Raw genomic sequence first — 26048 nt, 5'->3', positions numbered from 1 at the left:
CACATTCTGTGCAAATTTTTCAAAAGATGTTCTGCGATCCATTGAGTTTCCAGACTTATATGTGTAGGATGGGGTAGAATGAAAGGAATTAAGGGAAAATAGGGGAGGGGGAAGCGAAAAAATAGAGCAGAAAAGACAGGATGATAAAATGAAGCAATGCTAAATCCATGTTTAAATCACAGAGCCTGGGTGGGTAAGAGAACCTCTAAGGAAAGCCGTATTCATTGCTGCTTTTTTTTTCTTCCTAAACATTGAGAGCCTTTTTTGTGAAAACAAAACTGGCATGGTTTCAAGCAAAATAAGAAGAAATGAAGTAGCTATGTGAAGCTTTCATGTGGACATCCAGAATGCATGACAATTAAAACTCTAGAAGCACAGCTTCAGAGTGCCCTCATAGTTTTCTATCAGGGCAAAATTTCTCTTGATAAAATCATTGCTTGTAGGCAATTTTTATTGATAAAGTCATTGTGTAGGGCTGAGCAGTAGAACAGGTATTTCAGAACAAATGGAAATTCTGTCCAATACTGTCCAGAACTAAAGACCTTGGTTGTAGTGATGGAGCATTTGTAAGTTGGCCAGAATTGTATGGCATTTCAATTAATTCAAGTTTAAATTTAAGAAGTCCCATGTGGCTGGTGGCTGCTATAGTGAACAGTGAAATCATGGATACCTGAGTATCTCTTTCTAGCTGCAAAGAGACTGGGCTTAAAAAGAAAATCTCATTAGCCTCAATGCATGCATTATATAAAGCTAGAGTTTGGTCTTAGGCTTTCAGAAAGTTGTGAGTTATTTTAACATTGGAAAATAATGAATGATATTCATCACATATGGACAATGAGGTTTTGATTATAAATATTACCTAAATAACAAAGTCTACTACCACTCTCTCAAAATGTGCTTGGGTACTAGCTGAGGTGTATATAATTCATCCAAAGAATACAAAGTAATACAGGATAAAAGACAAATAAAAGTATCTAGATGTAAATGATTCTATATTTTTCACAGCTTTCATTAAAAATGTGGGTCTCTTTTTAGTTATGAACATATATTATTACAGCTTTGTAAATAAGACTTCTCAAGTGTTTGACAGTGTTTGTATTGTAATTTTTTTATTGCCTTAAGCTTTCCTTAAATGGAAGGTTCACATGAAACATGAAACAGTTTCTAGCAAGCTTTGTAAAGCATGAACATCTGCAGAAACAAACAAATAATAATACATAAGCAATCAAAAAGCAAAAAGCAAAAAAAAAAACCAAAAAACAAATGTCCCTTACAAAACGGAAGATTTGGGAAAGGGTCTTGAAATATGTATACTTACCATTTGTTCAATACCCTGAACCAAGAAGAGGTAATTATTCCAAGTGAGTCTAACTAAGAACCAGTCAAAGAAGTTCACAAAGAACCAATACCTTTTTCTTTGCCTGTAGGAGCTCCTGATAGGCACTGGATCTTATAAAACGTGGATAGGAGTCACTTTTCATCAGTTTGTAAATGTGCTCCTAGAAAGAAATAAGGTTTGAAGGGTACCTTTATTATTTCTCAGAAAAAAAAATACGTTAGAGAACATATCTAGTAGCAATGAAAATAGGATGATAATACTAATGAGACTATTTTATGTTTACAGGCTATTTACTTCTTTCAGTGCATTATTTCACTGATGGATCAATGTTTAAATTGGCTTGAGAGCTACCGAGGAGGAAAATCTCATCCAGTCATATTTTTTAAATGAAATTTGATTAATGGGCTGGCATAAAATAATTTCAAATCAATTTCAAACTGATTTATATAGAACACTTGAGAGTAGGAATAAATCTGCTAGCTTTAATGTTATTCTAAAAGTGGGTGACATGGTGTCCAGACAGAACACCACCCATCCTGGACACTCTTGGACTCCATATTGGCCTAGAGACTGCAGACAGCTCAGGTGACTCATCTCCTCAGGATAAATGATGACATGGAATTTACCATCCACACAATACTTTGGGTCAGAGAGCAAATCTGAAAATAAATTTTGTGATACTTAAGTGCTAAATCTCCAAATGGAGAGACTTTTTTTCCCTTATAAGGTGACAGTTGGTAGATATTTAAATACTCAGCCTTTAAGTGTCTGCCATGTTTTATCCTCCAACTCTGATGATGCGCTCTCTCTCTCTCTCTCTCTCTCTCTCTCCATATATATCTCTCTCCATCTCTCTGTCTGTCTCTATGTCTACCTATCTCTGTATTTCAGTCCTAGGGCTTGAACTCAGGGTCTGGGAATTGTTCAAGGCTTGTGTTCTACCATTTGCAACAGCCCCACTTCTGGCATTTTGGAGTTAATTGGAATTGAGTCCCACAAACTTTCCTATCCAGGCTAGCTTCTAACCACAATCTTCAGATCTCAGTCTCCTAAGTAGCTAGGATTATTCACATGAGCCCACTGGGGCCAGCTGGCTATTTCTTTTTCTTCTTTTTTTCTCCAATTGTACTTTTTAAAATTGTCATTAAATAGTTGTAAAAGGGAGTCGCCATTTAACAAAGCAGTTCATGAGTGCAATGCATCTTGATCAGTATCACCCCTTTTGACATTGTCACCATATTCTGAAGTACCTCTTTTCTTAATTTTGTTGCATATAAGATGAATTGTTGACTTTTTATTTTTTGATCAAACCCAGTGAATAGGTAAGTGCTCTATCATGAAGTCACAGCCTAGTCAGTATTCAGTTTTAGTGATGAATGTTGCTAGACAAAGAATTCAAACAAGTAAACAGTGTGTTATCAAGACAGTCTTGATTCAGTCCTAGTGATTCCCTTGCTTGTCCTGGTCTAGTGACATACCAGTTGAATTTAGAGATGTGAACTATTTTACGGTAGATTGAGGGCCCCCGTCTCTTCTTGTTTGAAGAAAATACATAGTTTAAGAAATGATTCTGTTCATCCTAAATGCTCCTGTTGTGATCAAAAGTTAATTGAATCTACTTAATGACATTGAAAATTAAGTCCCAAGATCTAGGATTGAGCTGTAGAAATAGGATAAATTGTAAAAATAGGATGAATGTTGAGTGGTAAAAATAAGATGAATGTAGATTTATAGACATCTTCTAGTTGTTACAAATGAGGAAAACATGCAGCCTCTGTTTCTTTGGGGCTGGTTTATTTTGCTTAACATAATTTTTTCTAAGTCTTTCCATTTCCTTATGAATGGGGCAATGCCATTCTTTCTGATGGAAGCATAGAATTCTATGTGTGTAAATAAAGCTTTAATGAGCATGGCTGTGCTGGTGGCATTAATATGGCCTTATCTGTGGTCATTTGGGTAAATGCCCAGGAGTGAGATTGCTGGACCATAAGGGAGCTCTATGTTTAGTTTTTTGAGGAACCTCCATACTGCTGTCCAGAGTGGTTGAACAAATTTACACTCCCACCAACAGTGTAGAAGTGTTCCCTTTGGTCATATCCCCACCAGCATCTATTGTTATTAATCTTCTTTATAATGGCCATTCCATCTGGGGTGAGGTGGAATCTCAATGTGGTTTTGATTTGCCTTTCTTTTATAGCCAGAGACATTGAACATGTCTTCATGTGTCAATTTTCCATTTTTATTTCTTCTTCAAAGAAGTCTCTCTATATGTCTTTACCCATATATTAATTGGGTTGTTGTTTCTTTGAGGATTTGTTTTTGGGAGTTTAATTTTCCAATGGATAGGAAAACACAAATAATTACAGTTGGACATGATTAAACAGCGCTCTAAATTTTCTTACAGTGAGAACAAAGGATGATATTCTTAGTAGAGGATCACAATGACTCTATAGCTCTATGCATATGACCATATGAAATGATGCAGAAAAGTGTAAGATTAGTACTCAACTCCAGATCCTTCTTTTTTTTTTTTTTTTTTTTTTGTCATTGTGGGACTTGAACTTTGGGCCAGGGAGCTGTCCCTCAGCTCTTCAGCTCAAGGCCAGCACTCTACCACTTGAGGCACAGCACCACTTCCAGTTTTCTGGTGGTTTATTGGAACCACGGATCCACTTTGGAACCACTTTGAACCGCAGATCCTCAGATCTCAGCTTCCTTAATAGCTAGGATTACAGGTGTGAGCCGCCTATGCCCGACTCAGATCATTCTTAATCATTTCATTGCACTTGGCTCAAAGACAGAATGACAATGATTTCTATTAGTGTATTCTTGAAGATAGAGTAAACATTTATATATGTATGTATATATACATGACGTATATATACATGAAGTTGAATTAAATATCTGAGTTTAACTGGAAAACAAAACCAAAACAATGCTAAAATTCAGTGGTAGTATTTTCTATAAAAAATATGTATTCTCATTTCATTGGAATATTATTAAGCAAGAATATTTTTTCGATGACACAAATAACAAGAAAATGTTCAGTTTAAGAATTCAAGAAGGATATTCTAAATGTTTTCTGAATTGCAGACTCTAAGACTGTGTTAAAATTTGATCTGTAATTCAAAGAAAGGTACTGGTATGGAGACTTGAGCAACATACCCAAGTTTTCATTGAGCACTGCTATGTGTCTCTGTAAAATATAATCACTTCTACATAGGAGACCTGGCTGAGCCATAGGAAGTAAATGTCTGCTTAGTTGGTAAAGTCTTTGTTAACTTTCAACACAGTGGTCCATTTGTTTAAACAAAGCCAAAGAAGAAATATATTTTCTACCAATAGTAGAAGTAAGGAAGGACATTTGTGTACCTTATTCTTGGCAATGAGTTTTGTATTTTAGTCCTGCTGTTATTTAAAGCAAAGTACTTTTTCAGGTTAATCCTCTAAAAGAAGTTCAACAAACCATGAAGTACGCATATTCTGATTTAAAAGTTAGTCTCAGCTGGATGATGGTAGCTTATGCCTGTAATCCTAGATACTCAGGAAACTGAGATCTGAGGATTCTTGTTTTGAAACTCCTTGGGCAAGAAAGTTCACATGACTGTTATCTCAATTAACTATCAAAAAAGCCAGAAGTGGAGCTGTGGATCAAATGATAGAGTACTAGCCTTGAGCATAAAAGCTAAGGGACAGTACTCAGGCCCTGAGTACAAACCCTAGGACAGTCACAAAATAAAATAAAAAAAATCAATCTAACCATATCATTAGGAAATAATATTTCCTCATTGAACAAAGTTTATTTTTCATCTTGAGTAACAATATTTTTCTAGTGATGCAGAAATTCTAATTGTTGTTAAGAGGATAATTAAGGTTTAGTTTGAGAAAAGAACATTGAAAATCCATTTCTACTTTTGTTTTTTTTTCTGAAAAAAAGAAACTGACTTGAAATACTATGCTTGAAGCCATTTATTTCATTTATTCAATAGAGACAAAGCTTATTTGAGTCAGACAGAACTTAAAGCTGATTTAATCCTGATAATTTCATACCAATGAATGCTAGAATGGTAGAATCTCCAAGACTGAAGATACACATTGGTGTATATTGGAGGTGAGGATTTCAATAGTGTGTGTTCATGTAATTGCATGCCAAGAAGAGACAAAAATAAAGCATAACGATTTACATGTTTCCAATAGGCATTTTCCTGAAATTCATATGCAAAGAATTTCAATTTATAAAAGATTCCCAGTGACAGCAAGGGATAAACTATAGGGGAAGAACACACAAAAGAAACAAAATATCATGTAGTATATTTAAAACAACAACAACAACAAAGAAAGCCTCTTGTGTCCATGTTTTGGAGTTCATTTCAGTTAGCATCATCTTATATGGTCATATGTACATAGCTATTGAGCTATTCTGCTCATCTGCTAAGATTATTCTAGACATATACTAATTGTTGCAAATAATGGAACCCATGGGATCTATGTTTCTTTGGGTTTGGCTGACATCACTTAATATGACTTTTTCTATATTGGATTTTGATATTCTGGTATTGTGTATACATTTATCTGAACTAGGGAAGGGAATGGGAACAACAAAATGGTGAGACAAAAGAAAAAGGGAAAACCAATGTGACAGTGATACTCACAAGAAAATATGTTGGAAATTATTTGTACAACTTGTGGGGGAGATTAGGAAAGAGGGGAAGCAGGAGAAAAATGAGAGAGGAGATAACAAGTTTGACAAAAATGTACTTACTACCTAACTTATGTAACTGCAACCCTCTGTATAGCACCTTGACAATAAAAAAAAAAAAGAAAATGAAAAGAAAAAAAATAGATTCCGAGGCTTTATGAAGTTGTTACCTCTAAAGGACATTTTCTCTCCTTTTTCATATTTTTGGTACTTTTTATTGTAAAAATGCGGTACAAAGGGGTTACAATTACATGAGGAAGGTAATGAGTACATTTCCTTTCTTATTTTCTAGTTTAATGAAAGTTATTTTGCACAGTTCCCCAAACTGTTTCATTATCACTGAAATTCATATGCAAAGAATTTCAATTTATAAAAGATTCCCAGTGACAGCAAGGGATAAACTATAGGGGAAGATAATGAAACTAAAGGTCAAAGGTCACAGCGGTCCACAGCTCAGGAGCACAAGTTGAGGTGAGGCCCATCCATGCACTTACCTGAGCATCTTCAAATGTGTACCGTCCAGGTTCCTTCACATTCTGTGTTGTCTTGTCATAACTCTTAGAATCCAAGTTAATGGCACTGGGGGCTCCAGGAGCCAGAAATTCCTGCCATATTTCCTGAACTCGAGAGGGCACTTCTCGAATGGGCCTTTTCTTGAGATCCTCCACTGCCAGCCAGAATCTACATACAATCCATAGGTTTATAATGTGAAAATTTCTGTAATGCATTCCAATATACAACAGCTTACTCAGCTTCCCTGAAAGCTATATTAGCTTCTTTTTCCCATTAGTTGTATTCAAAAGAAAAGAAAAATCTTTCAAAATATTGTAAAACACCTATTTTGAAAGCAGAGCCCTGAACCTAAAGAATCATAATTTTAACTGAAACACAAGAACACTGCTAGAAAGAAAGAGGAGCTCTGGGCATGTGAGCACTTGCCTGTGATCCCATCCCTTTTAAGGCTGATACAGCAGCATTTTGAATTCAAGGCCAGTCCAGGCTACCTAGTGAGACTTTGTTGTCATTGGTGGTGGTTTTGAAGCTTGAACTCTGGGCTTGGGCACTGTCCCTCTTCAGCTCAAGGTGAGCTCTCTACTGCTTTAGCCATAGTGCCACTTTCGGTTTTATAATAGTTCATTGGAGATAAGTGTATCATAGACTTTCCTGCCCGGGCTGGCTTTGAACCATGATCCTCTGATCTCAGCCTCCTGAGTAGCTAGGATTACAGGTGTGGGCCACCAGCGCCCAGCCCTAGTGAGAATCTTATCTCAAAAAACACAACTAGCCACCACAACACAACCAAGCAACAGGAAAAGACAATAGGTTGGTATAGAATTAATGGCATGGACATAGAGATTCTAATGGTAAAGATAAAGTACTGCCTTCTTTGTTATTCTTTGATTCAATCATTCAGTGGGTTATAAAGAAAGAAGTGGTGTGTTAAAGTCCCTGACAATTAATGTCTTTGGATCTATGTGAGATTTGAGGGAAAGTAGTGTTTCTTGGATAAATTTGGGTGCTCTGTTGTTTGGTGAATAGATATTTAGAATTGTAACATCTTCCTGAAGGAGGATATGCATGTAGTGACCTTCTTTATCTCTTTTCACTAATGTTAATCTGAAGTCTATTTTTTTTGTGTGTTGTATTTTTTTATTGTGAAAATATTGTACAGAGGGGTTATAATTACATGGGCAAGATAGTGAGTACATTTCTTATCAAGCATTGTAGCTTCCTCCTTTGTTTACCCTTCCCATCCCTTCCCAGCCTCCCCCCACACCCCCACCTAATCCTTCCCCCCCCACCAAAGTTGTAAAGTTCGTTTTCGACATTACAACTTGTACTTCTCATTGTTGCAATGGGTCCACCTGTTTCCTTTTTTTAAAAGACTTGTTTTTCCCCTTCCCCTCCACAAATTATACCAACATCAAATACAGTGAAAGCAGGGGTTATACTGTGGGGGAGGGACATACAAAGCAACAAAGAAATCATCTTATAAATGCTTTAGAAACAAATGCATGAAAGGAAAAAAACATTTAAATACATATCTTAGGGTTCATTTTCCTAACATCACCATATCTGACCTTTTCTGGTTGACTCATATATATACTAGATAATGCAAATAAGGGAAACCATGGGACCTATGTTTCTTTGGGCCTGGCTTACTTCACTTAATATAATTTTTTCCAAGTCTTTCCATTTCCTAACTAATGGGGCAATCTAGTATTAGGATTGCAACTTCCACCTGTTTATGGGGGCCATTTGCTTGGTAGATTGTATTCCAGACTTCATTTTCAAAACATGTTTGTTTTATGGGCAAGGTATCACTCTTGAAGGCAGCAGATAGAAGGATCTTGCTTTTTAATCCAACTCAACAGTATATGTCGCTTAATTTGAGAGTTAAGTCCATTAGGTTCCTCAAAAGACTCCACATAGAGCTCCTCTATGACCCATCAATCCCATTTTTTACCCAAATGATCACAAACAAGACCATACTAAAGCTACCAGCTTATTGCAGCATTATTTACCATAGCTAAGATATGGAACCAACCTAGATGCCCCTCAGTAGATGAATGGATCAAGAAAATGTGGTATATATTCACAATGGAATTCTATGCCTCCGTCAGAAAAGATGACATCGCCACATTTGTTAGGAAATGGAAAGACTTGGAAAAAATTATATTAAGTGAAGAAGCCAGGCCCAAAGAGACATAGGTCCCATGGTTTCCCTTATTTACAGTAACATATGTCTGGGACAAGCAGAAATGGTCAAAAGCTATGTACATATGACCAGATGAGATGATGATAAGTTAAATGAACCCCAAGATAGGGACACAAGTGTTTTTTATTGCTATTGTTTCTAAAGTATTTATAATGTACCACGTGTTTTTTTGTTTGTTTCTTTGTATGTCCCTCCCCCCACAGTATAACCCCTCTTTTCACTGTATTTGATGTCAGTGCCCTGCATCTTGAATATAAACTTCTCTGATTCGGGGAGGGGAAGGGAAAATCAAACTGCTTAAATAGGGATACAGGTTGACCCATTGTAACAATGAGATGTACAAGACATTATGTTGAAAAATGAACTTTACAACTTAGGAGGTGGGAGTGTAGTTGTGGAGATGGGTGGGAAGTGATGGTAGGGGAAAAACAAAGGAGGAGGCAACAATGCTTGATAGGAAATGTACTCATTACCCTACTCATGTAACTGTAACCCCTCTGTACAGTATTTTTATAATAAAAAACATATTAAAAAAGAAAGTACCACAGTATTTTATGGATTAATTTTTTTCAATTTAGCTCTAGGTTCTTTGTTTTTTGTTAGATCTCTAGAAATAATACTGTGAAGATAAATATTTCGAATATGATTCTTCATGATATTGCCGTGCAAAAATTCAAATTTATAAAACATTGCCAGGCTTTATAAGATTATTTACTTTGGAGAGTCTTTTGTTCTTTTCTAGATTAATGGAAGTTACCTTAACTAAATTCAGTTACCTGAGCCCAAAATGTATAAATAGAAAAGGAAACCATCCATGGAGAAGGAACTTCCAGGTCTATTTATCCTCAGCAGGTGGCAATAATGACTTCTGTAATAGCAGATGTGTGAGGATGGAGAGGATGACAGAGAGGCTAAAGAATGGAGGCTTTAGAAGTGACCAGTAATGCCTTCATATATGGAATTTTGTCCTAGGATTGTATGGAAGGTAAGAAAGCACTTGAGACAGAGCCAGAATATCAAATCCTACTCCATCTAGTGATTTTCCAGATTCCATTGCAGGTTGTATTTTTCTATAGCTATTTGTGATAATACACAATCCACTTTGGACAAAACCTTCAACATAAAACTACCTCTATTACTTTGAGAAAAGAAAAAAAAAAGACTCAAGACCACACCTTCTAAAGCATAGACTCAAATTCTGTGGACTCTAACTGGAACATTAGGTGCAATCTAAGGCTACAAATCATTCCAGCATGCTCTCAACATATTGATCACAAGAGAGTCCTCAAAGAACTAGCTCAGAAAACAATCCATCATTCAAATGACTCCAAATGCCAAGAAGCTCAGGGGAGTTCTTTGGAACGCCTACATCACACAGTCTTGGAATTAGAGCAAGAAAACACCCCAAATGTGTTACCCCAAATGTGTTACTAGCAAAATGACTATGCAATAATATTTGAAATGAAATGAGCTTGAAAGTAAGGAAAACTATCAAAGGGTTAAGATGTTCACATGAACACTTACACCGATGAGGAGGTGAATGTAGGCAACATCCACACGAACTCAAACAGTTTACCAAAGGAGACACCGCAAGCCTAAAGATGAAGCCGTTTATTCAAAGTTGCCCATTGTTAGGGCTATGGAAGACCAACAGGAGATAACATGCTGTTCACCCCACTGTATCCATAACAACAAAGTTACCTTCCTCGTCTTCACCATCACTGCCACAGCTGGAATCTCTTAACAGAATGGCAAGGGCTCTGGTTAAAACTCCATTGTCTTCACTTAATAATAAGGAATATATGGAAACTTCTCAATGACATGCCGTCCCAATTTCCTCCTAAGTAAAATCTGCTAACAATCCTGGTTCACTGGAGTTCCACTGGGTTAAAGATATGTAAAGGATGGTACAAGGTGCCCAGCTTACCCTTAGGCACTCAAGGATAAAATGCATGCTATTACTACATTTACTTCGTACTAGAAGTATGCAAAGTGCTTTGTCAAAAAAACAATGAGCAAAATCACATTACGTGCAAAGCCAAGAGACATTGAGGAATAAGTACTTCGAGATAAACACTGTCTCCTGTTTCTTTTCCTGTCCTGATGCTTGAAGAAATGCTCACATGATTACCCCATTCCCAGCAATAGTAGGTCCTTCCAAGGCTGCTACTTCTTAGACACAATGCACTGAGAGTTATTTAAGTGGAATTCACAGCCCTGCTGAATAACCAGACCATTTTGTCTTCCTAGAGTAAAATATAGATACGCAGGTGAAAGCAGGTGGGATCAGATGTGAGGAGCAGTGGATGGGGCCTGAGTGGTGGTTTATAGAAAGACACTTTAAGAAAGACGCTTGCAAGTGATCTGACACCTCAGACAGGATGCAGACCTGCCTCAGAGTTACTTTGCATTAAAATTTACAGTGTATATTTGTTGTGCTCCATACATTTGTGATGGTCAGAAACAACACAGCCAATACTGCTAAAAAAAGTCCACAGACTTACAGAAGTAGTGAGTATAAAGCATATTCTACTGTGTATTTGCCATGAAAATTCTCTGTATAGTTATATTTTTCTATGACTTACCTATCTACATTTAATGAGGAAATGTGATTAGCACAGAGCAGGAAATAAATATGTGGGTTTGTATCCATATGTAAAAATATCTAATTTTTTGTGATTACTTGAATTCAGGGCCTTATACTTGGTAGGTGTGTGCTCTTCCATTTGAGTCACACCTATCCCTTTTAAAGCTATTTTTAGACAGGATCTTATATTTTTGTTCAGGCCAGCTTTGGACCATAATGCTACTACCTATATGTCCCATATAGTTGAGATTATAGGCATAAACTTCCATGCCTGGCCCTCTAATATTTTTATATGTAATTACTCAGCAGGGAGTATAGCACGGAATTAACATAACAACTAGTTCATCTGAACTAAGAATTGCTGGTGATTCAATTCACATAGGAAGTAGAACCTGCACAAGCTAGACTGTTTTCTCTAAAATTCCTTGCTGTTTGTACCCCTCCCCCCCCCCCCCCCCCCCCCGCTTGTTATTGTCTTCTGATCACCAGTTCTGGCAAGTTACTTCTCCTATTATGCCTTTGTTAATCTCTGTCTCTAAATGAGTGTTTATGTACATTTATCTAAATACCCATGATTGTGTTGAGACTTGTTTGCTTGTCTATATATACCACTAGAGAGAAAGAATATTTTTAGTTAGTTAAGTGGGGTTCATTCCTCATTTATTTCATTTTATGATACGCAAATTGTAAATATCTTTTCAAAATTTTAGACAATGAGAGGAAAATCCAGTCTCATTTCACCAACATGCCAAAAATACATCCTTCATCTTTGTTTTATTTTTAATGTATATTGCACTCAATCATTGCTGGTATTACTTCAATATAAAATGCGAATTAGCTGAATCAAAATCCTCAGCAATTTTAGGTCCATTAAAAGGCTCACCAGGAAGGAATCCCATAAATCTGAAAGAGAACAGGAAGCTGCATTTCCTAAGTCCATGACAAGTATAGTAAAGCTAAAGTCTGGGTAAATGCTCAAAAGTGGGATTGCTGGGTCATAGGGGAGCTCTATGTGCAGTCTTTTGAGGAACCTCCATACTGCTTTCCAAAGTGGTTGAACAAGTTTATATTCCCACCAACAATGCAGTAAGGTTCCCTTCTGTCCACATCCCCTCCAGCATCTGTTGTTATTAGAGTTCTTGATTATAGCCATTCTAACTGGGGTGAGGCGGTATTTCAATGTTGTTTTGATTTGCATTTCTTTTATAGCTAGGGAGGCTGAGCATTTCTTCATGTGTTTATTGGCCATGCTTCTTTCCTCTTCAGAGAAGTTTCTCTGTAAGTCTTTAGCACACTTATTTATTGGGCACTTGTTTCTTTGAGAATTTATTGTTGGGGGATTTAATTTTTTGAGTTCCAGGTATATTTTAGATATGAAACCCTTGTCCATTGTATGGCCAGTGAATATCTTCTCCCAATCCATAGGGAGAAGATATTGATCTTGCTAGCTATGTCCTTTGCCATGCAGAAGCTCTGCAATTTCATGCAATCACATTTGTCCAACCTTTAATTTGTTGTGTTTCTGGGTCTCTATTAAGAAAATTTCAGCCTACCCAGTTGCCCCTCAGTAGATGAATGGATCAAGAAAATGTGGTATATATACACTATGAAATTCTATGCTTCCGTCAGACAGAATGACATTGCCCCATTTGTTAGGAAATGGAAAGACTTGGAAAAAATTATATTCAGTGAAGTAAGCCAGGCCCAAAGAAACATAGGTCCTATGTTTTCCCTTATTTGCAGTAACTAGTATATGTCTGAGACAAGCAGAAATGGTCAGATAAGTTGATGTTAGGCGAAATGAACCCCAAGATAAGGACTCAAATGGTTTTTCTTTCTTGCTATTGATTCTAATATATTTATAAGATGATTTCTTTGTTGCTTTGTATGCCCTTCCCCCAAGGTATAACCTCTGTTTTCACCATTTTTGATGTTGGTATAATTTGTGGACGGGAAGGGAAAAACAAATTGTTTAAATAGGGATACAGGTGGACCCATTGCAACAGTGAGATGTACAAAACGTTATGTGAAAAAACAACGATTGATAAGAAATGTACTCATGGGGCTGGGAAGGTGGTTCAGTGGTAGAGTGCTTGCCTTGCATGCCTGAGGCCCTGGGTTCGATTCCTCAGCACCACATAAGCAAAAAGAAAAAAGCTTGAAGTGGCACTGTGGCTCAAGTGGTAGAGTGCTAGCCTTGAGCTGAAGAGCTGAGGGACAGTGCCCAGGCCCAGAGTTCAGGCCCCATGACCGGACCAAGAATAAAAAAAAAGAAATGTACTCATTAGCTTGTTCATGTAGTTGTAATCCCTCTGTATGGTATTTTCACAATTAAAAAAAGAAAAAAAGAATTATGCAGAAAATCTAAAAACAAAAATTTTCGAAGAATACTGCTGGCTCACTCCTATAAACCTAACTAACTTGAGAGGCTGAAATCTGAGGATCGGGGTTTGAAGCCAATCTGGCCAGACAAATATGATGCTTAGTTCCAATTAATCAACAAAAACATAGAAGAGAGATATGGCTCAAGTCATAGAACACCAGTCGTACGTAAAAAAGATAAGAGAGTGCAAGGTCCTGAGTTCAAGCCCCAGTTCCTACACACATACACACAGAGGTAGCATACAAAGCAATTATAACCAGGAGCCAGTGGCTCATGTCTGTAATCCTAGCTACTCAAGAGTCTGAAATTTGAGGATTAAGGCTGAAAATACCAGCTAGGACAGGAAAATCTATGAGATTCGTATCTTCAATTACTGGTCAAAAAGCTAGAAATAGATCCATGACTCAAGGGGTAGAGCACTAGCTTTGAGCAAAAAAAGCTAAGAGATAGTGCCCTAATTTCAAGCCCTGGTATTGGCACCAATATATAAATAAATAAATATAAATATACACATACATACATACATACATACATAAATACAAACATACCTATAAACATACCAATTATGGTAAAGCATCAATAATGTTGGATAAGCTTTGTCCTGGTGATGCATATTGTTTTCAAATGCAATGGGTTTATAACATCAATATACTATTGGTAGGCGAATAGTGGGACTATTTTAAGTTCAGAAAAAAACTGATCATGTCGCCCAGGCTTAAAATATAAAAACTAAACAGTGTATCTTACCTCAAGTTTTCTGAACTGAATTCTGACTCTAGAAATTTCAGGAATTGCTCTCTCCCAACTGAGTCTTTCAATGCCTCATCCATTCCAAAGCCCCATCTCTTTACCCTCTGTTGGCTTGGCTCTTTGCTATAGGAGAGAAAACAAACAAATATATTCCTTTCATTGTCACTCTTATTTTCTGTATCCTTTCCTCTCAAAGTCATGTATATCTTAAAGTTTCTGTTATCTTTCAAAAAAACCCAATATATATCGGATGGACTGTTGTTCAGGAAAGCATAATATGTTGTATCAATAGCTATCTTTTTATTATTAGGTGCTAAGTGGCCAGAATCTAACTGTGAATGTGCTAAGTGGTCCCAGTAAATTATCTTCATTTTTCAGGAACTTTTATGAGCACAATGCTATTATTATTTACATTTTCTAGATGAGGATACTGAGTTATAACTTGCCAATGTCCCACAAGTAATAAAGGGCAAAGATCTAGACATTGTGATTTGGAGTTCTTTTTTTTTTTTTTTAATACTACACAATGCAGTTTCATGGTAGGAAGTTGCACTGGGAAAGATGTATGGACAATCAAAACCTTTAAAACTAATTTATGACTAATCCTGATCAAATCATAACATTTGGGAATGTTAGCTTCCTTAGAGATGAAATCATCTGGACTTTTCAAGTGTTTAAGATCTCTTGCATGATATGAAAAGACAGACACACACACACAATCTTGGAAGTGCTGGAGACCACTGGTCCTGCTTGTAAAGAGACTTGCAGGACTTTGCAGTGGCTCTGTCTGTGCTAGTGCCACAATGTTCTTCCCATAGAGCTCATGAAAGAAGCTAAGTGTCTTCAGTTCTACTTGAGTCTTTTGAAAGTTAGTACTCTCAGTGCTTGTAAAAAGCTCATTTGATTTTTAAAAATGAATATATAAAATGTACTTTATTGGGCTTAAATAAGTATGGATTTAACATTCATTTTACTTGAATACATGAGCCTTTGATGAGCAGAATTCTAAGAACTGAAGCGCTAAACTCTGGCTAACCCGACTTTGAAATTCTTATCTCTAATTTGAGGTCAGTATTATCAGAAATACAACTATGTTTCTAATTTTTTTATTTCAAACTAACACATAAGAATATGAAAGGGGGGAGCTGGGAAGGTGGCTCAGTGGTAGAGCGCTTGCCTTGCATGCATGAGGCCCTGGGTTCGATTCCTCAGCACCACATAAGCAAAAAGAAAAAAGCCGGAAGTGGCGCTGTGGCTCAAGTGGTAGAGCGCTAGCCTTGAGCTGAAGAGCTGAGGGACAGCGCCCAAGACCAGAGTTCAGGCCCCACAACAGGAATCCCCCCCCCCCAAAAAAAGAATATGAAAGGGTACACATCTGCACATATGTATGCATATGTATATATATGGAATACCATGTGATATTTCTGTAACATATATAATATTTACATTGTGATGCATATGTCTCCTCAAACATCCTATGGTAAAAAGCCTTCAGAATTATTTTTTCTAGCTTTTTTAACCACATGGGACATAGTTGCTTACAATGGTTCTGCTGCTCAATGGCATATCAGAATTTCTTACTACTATCTAAGTATATCAGTACCATTGGTCAGTCTTTCTCTGCTTCCCTTTCTCCAGAGCCTCTGGTAAACACCATTACACTCTCAGCCTCTGAGATCAATTTTTATGCTTTGTGAGATAATGGGATACTACTGTTTCTGTGCCTGGTTTATTTTACCAAACATAATGATCTCTAGTTCCATCTGCGTTGTCATGAATAATAGGATTCTGTCTTTTTATAGATGAAGTCTTTATGAAAAACAAATGCCTGTTTCAAAAGCCATTAGTTTGAGCAAGAATATTGAATCCTGGACAATGAAGGTGAAGAGTAAAGCCATCTGTAGAAGGAACCAGCTATAAGATTCTTCCTACTTCACCCAGACTCTAAAATAAATGGAAAATTTGGAATGAAGAAAAATATTCACTTACCTTGCCTCAAGTTCCCAAAAAGTAGTGTCATCTGACAGCCATGGATTCGAAGGGTCAGGTGGAACAAGAAATGGATCATATTCTACATATTGTTCCGTATAACTGAGTAGACTAGGGAGAGAAACAAAAACAAACAAAGACCCAGACATTTCCATCTTGCTGAATTTTCTGCCTGAAGATATACAAAGTAATACAAACCAATATGAAAACATCTGTCCAGGGAGTCCATGCATGAAACAACTTATGATTTAGGCATTTGTGGTTATGACATTTGTCTTCCATGTCTAAAATATGGGATCAACACTTCTTAGGCTTAAAAGAGGTGGCCTTGGGGACGTCGGCTTGTGAAGAACAGTGCTCACTCACATTAGTCCTTGCTTTGACACTTGCCTTCCCCAATGAGGGTTACCAATTTGGAGAAAGGATTAAGAGGGAAATTTGCTCAAAAGTATATATAGGTATTACGTAAAATATAGGTGCTTTTCAATCTATATTTAAGAATGCAAAGGTAAGAGAGGCAAGATTTAACAGTGTGCCCAAATAAAGACTGTGAATTTTACTAAGAACAGATTTAAAAGAAGACAAGACAAATCTAAAATCTAAGTTTAATGCAGATTCTTAGGGCAGGCAATAGCATGTTGTGAATGTGGAAATTAATTTATAATTTCATCACTGGGGCACTAGTGAATTAAATTTCCTATCTTCCAGCAGAAGTGAGGAGATTTCACTCATTTGAATTCTTGTCTGTACCTTATTCTGGGTTGTACTGTACAGGACATGGCTACTAGGGATTTAGGACAATGATGATCATGCTGCCCTTTTAACTATAGCACAAGAGTTCTTTATAAGGTTCTTCATATACGCCAGGTGACAATGGCTCATACCTATAAACCTAGTTACTAAGGAGGCTGAGATCTAAGAATCATAGCTCAAAGCAAGCTTAGACCAAAATGTCTATCTGATTCTTATTTCCAATTAACCACCTAAACACTGGAACTAGAGCTGTGGCTCAAGTAGTAGTGTTAGCCTTGATCAAAAAGCTAAAGGACAGCATTTGGACCCTGAGTTCAATTCAAAGGACTAGCACCAGCCCCCTGGCAAAAAATTCATTATGTGCAAAAGGGAAAAATAAAACAACGTATTTATAGAGTTTCAATTATCTTAGCCCTACTTGTAGCCATCCTCTTGCCATTTTTAACACATTTGTGTCATGACACTTTAAAATTCATATTGACATCTTAAAACACTTACCTATCAGCAACTTTTGACATTTTTAACCGGTGTCTATCTAACTGTATTTGCCAATATTTTATCTGCAAAGAGGGTTAGAGAAGTATGTTACATAAGTAATGACATCACAAGTTTCAAATCTGATTTGCAGTAGACTGGGAAATCTGGACAACTACTTTCTAAGTAACACTTCAAAAATCTGTCAAAAAATAAATCAAAGCAGAGGGCTTTGAAAAAGTTAACAGAAAATGAATATCTGTTTGATTGTAAAAAGAACTAATATAGCTTTGAAGCAGAAATGAGTAAACATTGTATTTACCCAAATATAACTTCATTGAAAAACACTATGGAGATTTTAAATCACACCACAATAAAACATTAGGAAAAAGAAAGTTAAAAAGGGGGGGGGGGGTACAGCCCTTGGATTATACCAACACGAGGTTTAGACATTAGTGCTTACATTGAAATACAACTTGAAGCCAATTAGATTGAAAAAAAGAAGCCATATCTGCCATGACTGCATACTAGGATTGATAAAGAAAACCTTCAAATGGTTTAGATACATGAGTATTATAGAAACAGGAGTAAATACCATTGTGGGTTCAAATCACAGCCTTGTATGTGAAAACGAGCCACTACTTCCATACACTGATGAATTTTCAAGTGTCATGTCTTAGACAACTTCATTGAGTTATTATTATTATTATTAATTATTGCTATCATTGGGCATTGGGTTTGAATGCATGGCTTTGTGCATGCTAGGCAAGTACTCTAACACTATGCAACATTCCTAGCCCTTGTTTGTCGTATTCTGTTTTTTTTTTTTTTTTGAGGTCTTTATTTGTTGGTCTTATTGTATATTCCAAGCTGGCTTTCCTCATTCTCCCGAGGCCCAGCATGCACTACTCCCTTCATTACCTCTTAACTTCAAAATGAAACAGCTGAGCACACAAATTACCTTTCCCAGCACCTGTCATTAACATTCACTGTCTCCTCTCGATAGCTGCTACGTTGTGCCCATTTGTAGGTCATTTCATAAGTTTACCCACCTGTTGGTGCAGCTCATCTTCTGTCGGAGGTTTTGTTTCTGCGGTGGGTGTGTGGGTTGGACTGTGACTTCTAATATCATTTTGTAAACCATAGACAGACTATGTTAAAATAAAAAAATATGTTAGGATAAAACATCTCTCACAGTCGTAGACTTCCATAAAAAAGCAAGTTTGTATTATCTATCTAGTAAGGTAACTCAAAGCTTATTTGATGAAGTTTCTTATCTACATCCAAAAGACATTGCTATCAATAATTCCCATGCATAAGTAAAACAGAAGAAGAGATATTGAAGGCATGCAATTCAATTTTTAACTTGAACAGAATAACTTATTCTATGCAAAAATATGGTAAGTAGAACACAATTAGGGGTGCAGTCTGAAGGTACTAAATCTGTGGAATGCTAAAATTAACATTTGATAATATCAAATTCCAAGTAAAATAGATGTGCATATATAATAGAAAATAAATTCAATGACCCCTGTGGAGATTTACAAATAACTTCCTTTTTTCACAGGAATGGAATAAAGGATTGAGGTGAGTTGTACTGATTTGGTTTGAGACTGGAGACATTCCACTGTGCTGTGACATGCTGTGACAAGGCAGAAGTCACTGAGCACATCCTCATTACTGGGGGTGTCTGTGCAAAGATTTTTGACTCCAGAGACCTCACATTTCCTCTGGAATTCTCCATCCTGCAATGTGTTGAAAAGGAAGTCAAACTGACTATTATGAAGATTATTCTGCTTAGCATGAAGCAAGTGATAGAGACTAAAGAGCTAAAATACCAATCCACAAGTGAGTATGAGCCACCACGCATCAGCTCCAGAGAGAAAATGAAATTCCCTTTTCTTTAATTTGGAAGCATTATCAATTTAAAACAATCTAAAATATGTGACTTGCACTTTTATGTGCAGGAAGATATAGAGAAGGACATTAGAAAAAACTCTCTGAGTCCCACAAAATTAAAGTTGTCAGATAAAGTTTACAAGGAAACTTGAAATTAGACCTGCGTGGATCCAGATGTTTGATGAAGTCTTTTAGATGCCTCATTAAACTCTGAAAGTAAGTTTTAGTCATGAACAACTTTTTTTTGAACCTTTAATGCCTTTGGGCCTTTAATGTGACATTTTGGCACGACAGTGAAACATTTTGGACTTCACTCTTTTTCCTTCATATTTCCCCATTGTTTTGTTCTTAACACTTTTGAAGCAGATTTAATCTTGTCTCTCATCCTCTGGATCATCCATTCCAGACTATCCTGGGTACATTCTGCTGACATCTTCTCCTGTCCTAACTGCAGCCCCTAAAAACCCAGTTCTATCACTGCCCATCCATTTCATGGTAAAGTATAAGAAATGGGCTTTAAAATTGTTACCAACAAGATTTGACTAAATGGCTTGGACATGCTCATTTCATTCACCCATTTGTTCATTCACTTACTCATTCCTTCATACAACATGCATTAAGCACTTACACGTGGCAATTATGTGCTACACACTCAAGATAGAAGTAAGCAAAATAAATATGCTTCCTCTTATGTTGGAACGCAATCACATAAATATGTGATTTAAAATGGTGTTTAAAAGAAAAAGAAAAATATGTATAGGTTCTGGGGTATAAGGATATTTAGTTTACACTGAAAACACAGAAAGGTCTAAATGAATTAACACTAGTCATACTTGACCATGATTTAATTTAGCAACATTCTAGATTTTAGGTTGATTCTTTTAAAAAATCAGATAAGTGAAAGATCACCAATTATATAATCATTTTACTCTCTAGTATCTAAGGGTCTTTCAGGAGTGTCACGTTGTTTTTTTGATAAGGAAAATAAAAACTCTAAAACATAACCATTTGAAGCTCTAAAGAAAAATAAAGGCTGGTTTCTTTGATAAGAAGAAATTTGATTCTAAATAGTTTTACATTTCAACCACTGTGTTTTTCTGCTCTTTGCTGTGGCCTGGTAGCTAGCATTGTCATATGATCTGAGTACCTCCATGTAAACACATACCTTAAATTAACCTACCCCTCCTCTCTATCATGGGCTCTTTCTATCCCTCTCTCTTTCCCTTATTAATGTACCTGAGTGTACACATGGGTGTGTGTGTGCATGTGTGCGTGTGTGCGTGCAAACCCCCACCCCCACCCCCTTTGTCAGTTCTGTTTCTTTAGAGATCACTGACTAATACACAATCCTACTATTACATTAAAACCTTTAGGATATATCAAAGACTATTATGGGGTCCTTAAATCACTGTCTAGATTTGGACTTAAAAGTAGAATGCTTGCCTATTTTGTGCAAGGTCCCTGGTGTCAATTACTAGCACTGAAAAAAATAAATAACAATGAAACAAACAGGCAAAATAATCCTGTAGATTAGCCTAGCTGCTTTATGGCTATGCTAATGTAATCATTTATGAGTCCTGAGGAAATATACATTAACAATTTCTTTGTATTTTAATAAAGCATATCAAAATTTAATGGAACAACTAGAAAATGAGCTAATCTTAAATTTTGAAAGTATTGGTTTATTAATTGCAGTTCTGGGGATAAAATCCAAGGTCTTGTAGATGGTAAGCAAGTGCTAAGAACTGAGCTACATGACAATTTTCAAAATATCAAAAATCAGTTATATTGCTAAACATATTCACAACTCAATTGTTAAATAAGGCATCCCAAAATTAAATGTAAACATAACCCAAATAGTCTGTGAGCACATAAATTAGATTAGGACTTTATGGATTCATTAGCTTTGTTCATTTTGTTATGGCATGAAATCACAAGAACCCTAAGAACTATTACTCCATCTGACTCCCGAAGACATGATGAGCAGCTGTCTTTGCTAAGGGCAGTATCTGTTTTGAAAGATTAAGCATGGCTCAAGGCTTCCACACCCTTCCAGGAGCAATGTAAAATGGAAGGCAATTGCTCAGCAGAAGTGCCAAAACAGAGACCAATTCCTGAGCAACCATTGGCAGCTTCTAGAGAGCACGGGCATGTGTACCTGGTCATTGTTTTCTAGGGTTTATAACCATTTGGAGTGGCTCTGTCCACAGGGACAGAGCTGTGAGGAATCCTTTCTAAGGTAGTGAAATAATTTACTGCTTGTTACCAAGTTAACTGATAAAATGAAGCCATTTAGAGTCACAGATCTTTTCAATTGCCTTTACAGTGTGAAATGAACTGAGGCCAATTCCTCCAAATGAATATGAGAAAGCCCAGGGTGACTGTATTTGGAGACATGGCCTGTAGGAAGAAGATAATGTTAAATGAGAACCGAAGGGTGAGAGCTTGCCCAGATAGAATTGGTACCCTTCTAAAAAGAGTATGAGAATCCATATTTTCCTTTCTCTCTGTTCACACACAGAAGAAAGGCCTTGAAGACACACACAAAGAGGCAACTGATTTTAAGCCAGAATTTCCTTCCAGGCCTTCCAATCTGTGTGCTGTATCTCTAGACTCTTACAGGTGTGTGTGTGTATGTGTGTGTGTGTGTGTGTGTGTGTGTGTGTGTGTGTGTGTATACGTATATGTGTATATATATATATTTCATATATACATTTCTATTTTCAATGGAATGAATAAAATACTTCCTATGTGTCCATGCTACTTTGAAAAATAGGTGGTCACCACCACTATTTTCAAAGGACTGTCTAAAACGTCACTGCTTTCAGAACAAAATTTCTTCCTGGGCACCTTTTCTGAGAACAGATACTCCCAAAGGTCTGATTTCAAAATGAAGATCCTCAAACTCTTCCTATAATTAAGTAGTGTCTATTTTCCCTTGGACTTTTCTCTCATATGCCTTGTTCTCAGCAATACCACTGTTTTTCAGATTACCTCCATCTCTTTTCCTTTTTTGTGACATGTTGCCTGTGATGGGGAGTGGAAGGGTCTGATGTTACTCTCTTCCTCCTGTCAGTTCCGGGCAGTACCCCCCATCTGCCTTGAGACCCAGGGATGGTGCCATTCCTAAGGGGAAAGGGACCAACAAGCCCTGGACCAGCAGGTAAGACTGGCATGTAATGGAGTCAGGTATTTGTTGGGTGATACTCTATGAAAACTGTAGTATATAGCCGGGACTTTACAACCGATGTCAGGTTACCTTCCGCGTTTTGTGGGGGTTTCTCATCCTGGATGATTTCTTAATGTCCACTTCAGTAGTATTTACACAACCAGGCTAGAAATGGGGAAAAAAAAGAAAAGAGAGAGAGAAAAAGGGAAAGAAATCTTTGGGTATGAGGTTCAGGCTAGGACATTTATTAATGACTCACCTTCCAAAGAGCCTGAGACAAGCCTTCTGCTAGTAGTGGACAATAATAAAGGATAATATAGCCTTCTTGTCTGAACATCTAAAAGCCTCAAACACAATTTTCAAACAATTCAGAGAAGCCAAAAGAAAGTACTTGGGCCCATGCTAGTGGCTCATGCCTATAATCATAACTACTCATTGAGGAGCCAATATCGTAAGTATCGTCGTTGGAAGCCAGCCCAGGCATTTAAAACCCTTGGAGATTCCATCTTCAAAAATGACTAGTAAAAAGGCAGAATGGAGGCACAGCTCAAGTAGCAGAGGGCCAAGCAAGCAAGCAAGCCAAGCAAGCATGAGACCATGAGTTCAAACAGCAGTACCGTCAAAGCAAAACAATACAAACATGAAAGAAAACATCTGTGCTTTGCATGTGAGAGTAGATGTTGGTGTTTAAAACTACACAGAGAATGACACCCGACACCACCCCTCTCTACCTCCTGCTACCTGCTGAAGTCTATACAGGTTATTCTTTCTAGCCTGTTCTCTTTACAGAATCTGACACTACTTCTGGATGGCTGCTTGGTTTTCTCAACAGGGAAACTAAAAGTGACATTCCATTGAGCCAGCACAAATCCCAGAATGGATTTTTTTCTTCACAGTTATTGGAAATTTAGTGACTAAGAATGTTTGTTTTACAGAAATAGACTGCACCATAGATTTCATGTTATAAAAGAATCGGAGAAAGTATACTGTCAGTATATTGAAGGTATAATATTATACTGTACTTGTTTCTATAAATTTACGAGTTTTCTTCCTTCAAACCGGGGAATTTGAGAAAGTCTGGGGTGCCTGTTTCTGCTTTCTGAAGTTACACAACTATACACTCCTTTTGTATTTGGACAAAGAGATTAGGGGAGGTGGTAGGAAGAAAGAGAAGAAGGAAGAGGAAGAGGATGGAAAGAAGGAGGAGGAAGGAAGAGAAGGGACGTAAAAGGAAGAGAACAAATGGGGTAGTAATACAAATTAGGGATATAGTATACCACAAACTCTCCAAAAATAGACTTTCACAACACAGGGAAAGGCAAGACTGAGGAACAAAAATGAGAGAAGAAAGGAGATTCAAAAATATACTGAATCTGAGAACTAGAAAGAACTTCATCCTTTAAAGGTAATTAGAAGTTAATAGTTACATGGATTCTAGCTCCATACTTTCAAGTTTAGGTATACAATTTAGAGATAGTTTGATTTTGTGAATAAGAAAGTATTGAATTATACATCTCTATTCAACTTTCTGATTTTTTTTCTCACAGATGGCAAGAAATTATGATACGAGATGTCTATGACAGTGGATAAAGAGAACCATGAATGCGGAACAGTTTTTGTTAATTGGAATGAGGTTAGACAGAGGGCCCCAGGGTGATTTGCCTAATGAAACTCCTTGCAGAAAGAACTCTTTCCTGATAACCCAGACATTATGATACAACTCCACCATCATATCACAATGAGTAAAACAAGTTAAATGATGAATCTCAGTGAGGTGATGCACTTCTATAATCCAAGTAGCACTAGGGAGGCAGAGGCACTGAGATATAGACTGCCCGAGATATAGGGTGAGACTCTGTCATTAAAAAATAGAATAAAAGGAAACAAAGAGCAGAATGAGTAAGAAACAGAAAGTCAATGAGGAAAATATTTCTTAAATATTTCCCACAAATAGTACATGTAAACTATGCATACTGTATGCATACACCCACTGTACGATAAACATGAAAGTACAAATTAGCTTTATGTATCAACTCAGGAATAAAAGTAGCTGGTTTGATAGGTCCCATGGGCTCCCTTATTTGCAATATCTAGTATATGTCTGAGTCAAGCAGGAAAGGTCAGATAAGGTGATGTTAGGGAAATGAACCCTAAGATATGTACTCAAATGTTTTTTTTCTTTCATGCAATTGTTTCTAACACATTTATAAGATTATTTCTTTGTTGCTTTGTATGTCCCTCCCCCACGGTATAACCCCTGCTTTCACTGTATTTGATGTCGGTACAATTTGTGGAGGGGAAGGGGAAAAACAAATCGTTTAAATAGGGATACAGGTGGACCCATTGCAACAATGAGATGTACAAGTCGTTATGTCAAAAATGAACTCTACAACTTTGGTGGGGGGGGGAGTCTTGGGGGAGGAGTGGGGGGCGTATGGGAAGGGATGGGAAGGGTAAACAAAGGAGGAGGCTACAATGCTTGATAAGAAATGTACTCATTATCTTGCCCATGTAATTGTAACCACTGTACAGTATTTTCACAATAAAAAAAAGGAAGCTATTTTGGCATAGGGATCAGTTTCACAATGGAGAAAGGAGAAAGAGTACTCGTGTGGGAAGGAACTATTTACTGCATGTAGCACCAGGTTGATCAGTGCCAATATTCTTATTTCATTTTTCTGTCATTAACGTTTTCCTTTTCTTATTAAGAAGGGACCCTGCAATTTTAATATGCATCCAAAGTTCACAATAATGAACAGTGTTGTAGAACTATTAAAGCATCATATTTACATTTCCTTCTCATCCTCTAGTTCCCTAAAGTCAACCTTGCTTATACCTGGGATGTTGAAGAAGAACCACTGGAATTCTTTCAACTCCCATTGATATAACAATATAGATGCATCCAAAGCCAAGCATGGCCAGCCAGATAATAGAGGTGCTAATGTGAGCTAGGAATAACTAGGTATGATATTCAAGAAGGGCAAAGCATATGCCTTCATAACCCAGAGGAAAAGATAAATGAAACAAAGGCAAGATTAAGCATTACACAGGTCCCTCATTCTCCTTCTGTAGGAATAGAATGAGGGAGTGGCAGAAATGCTCATACCAGTATGAAGTAGCCTATGACTAGCTGTGACTGAGCCTTTGGAGAAAGCTCACAAATAGTCATATCCAACATGAATCTAATTTTAAAGGGGCGTGGCAATGAAGATGAGCCCAGGAAAGTGCTTTCCAAGGTTTCTGTGCAGTAGACAAGGAATCCAGAATTTGTTGCACACCCAAGAAGT

The 26048-nt window shown here is 37.0% G+C and overlaps 1 protein-coding gene across 5 annotated transcripts in view; it reads right to left on the bottom strand.

Annotated features, from left to right (window-relative positions):
- Rgs7 (regulator of G protein signaling 7) overlaps positions 1-26048 on the bottom strand; it is a 413863-nt gene that overhangs the window by 793 nt on the left and 387022 nt on the right. For 2 of the 5 annotated variants that reach the window (XM_042674394.1, XM_042674396.1), the window contains 8 exons: positions 22852-22926; positions 18746-18844; positions 17718-17779; positions 16467-16577; positions 14475-14600; positions 6533-6719; positions 1410-1499; positions 1-54 (listed from right to left, as the gene is read on the bottom strand). In XM_042674394.1, the coding sequence (XP_042530328.1) occupies positions 1-54; positions 1410-1499; positions 6533-6719; positions 14475-14600; positions 16467-16577; positions 17718-17779; positions 18746-18844; positions 22852-22926 (804 nt within the window). The remainder of the gene's footprint in view (positions 55-1409; positions 1500-6532; positions 6720-14474; positions 14601-16466; positions 16578-17717; positions 17780-18745; positions 18845-22851; positions 22927-26048) is intronic. The other 3 variants (XM_042674399.1, XM_042674395.1, XM_042674397.1) reach the window with 2 other exon arrangements.

This window comes from Dipodomys spectabilis, unplaced genomic scaffold (genome assembly GCF_019054845.1).
Source record: "Dipodomys spectabilis isolate Male_0828 unplaced genomic scaffold, ASM1905484v1 ptg000019l, whole genome shotgun sequence".
NCBI classification, from domain to species: domain Eukaryota; kingdom Metazoa; phylum Chordata; class Mammalia; order Rodentia; family Heteromyidae; genus Dipodomys; species Dipodomys spectabilis.
The sequence above is the reverse complement of the archived record's forward strand: the minus strand, read 5'-3'. Positions and strand labels throughout refer to the sequence as shown.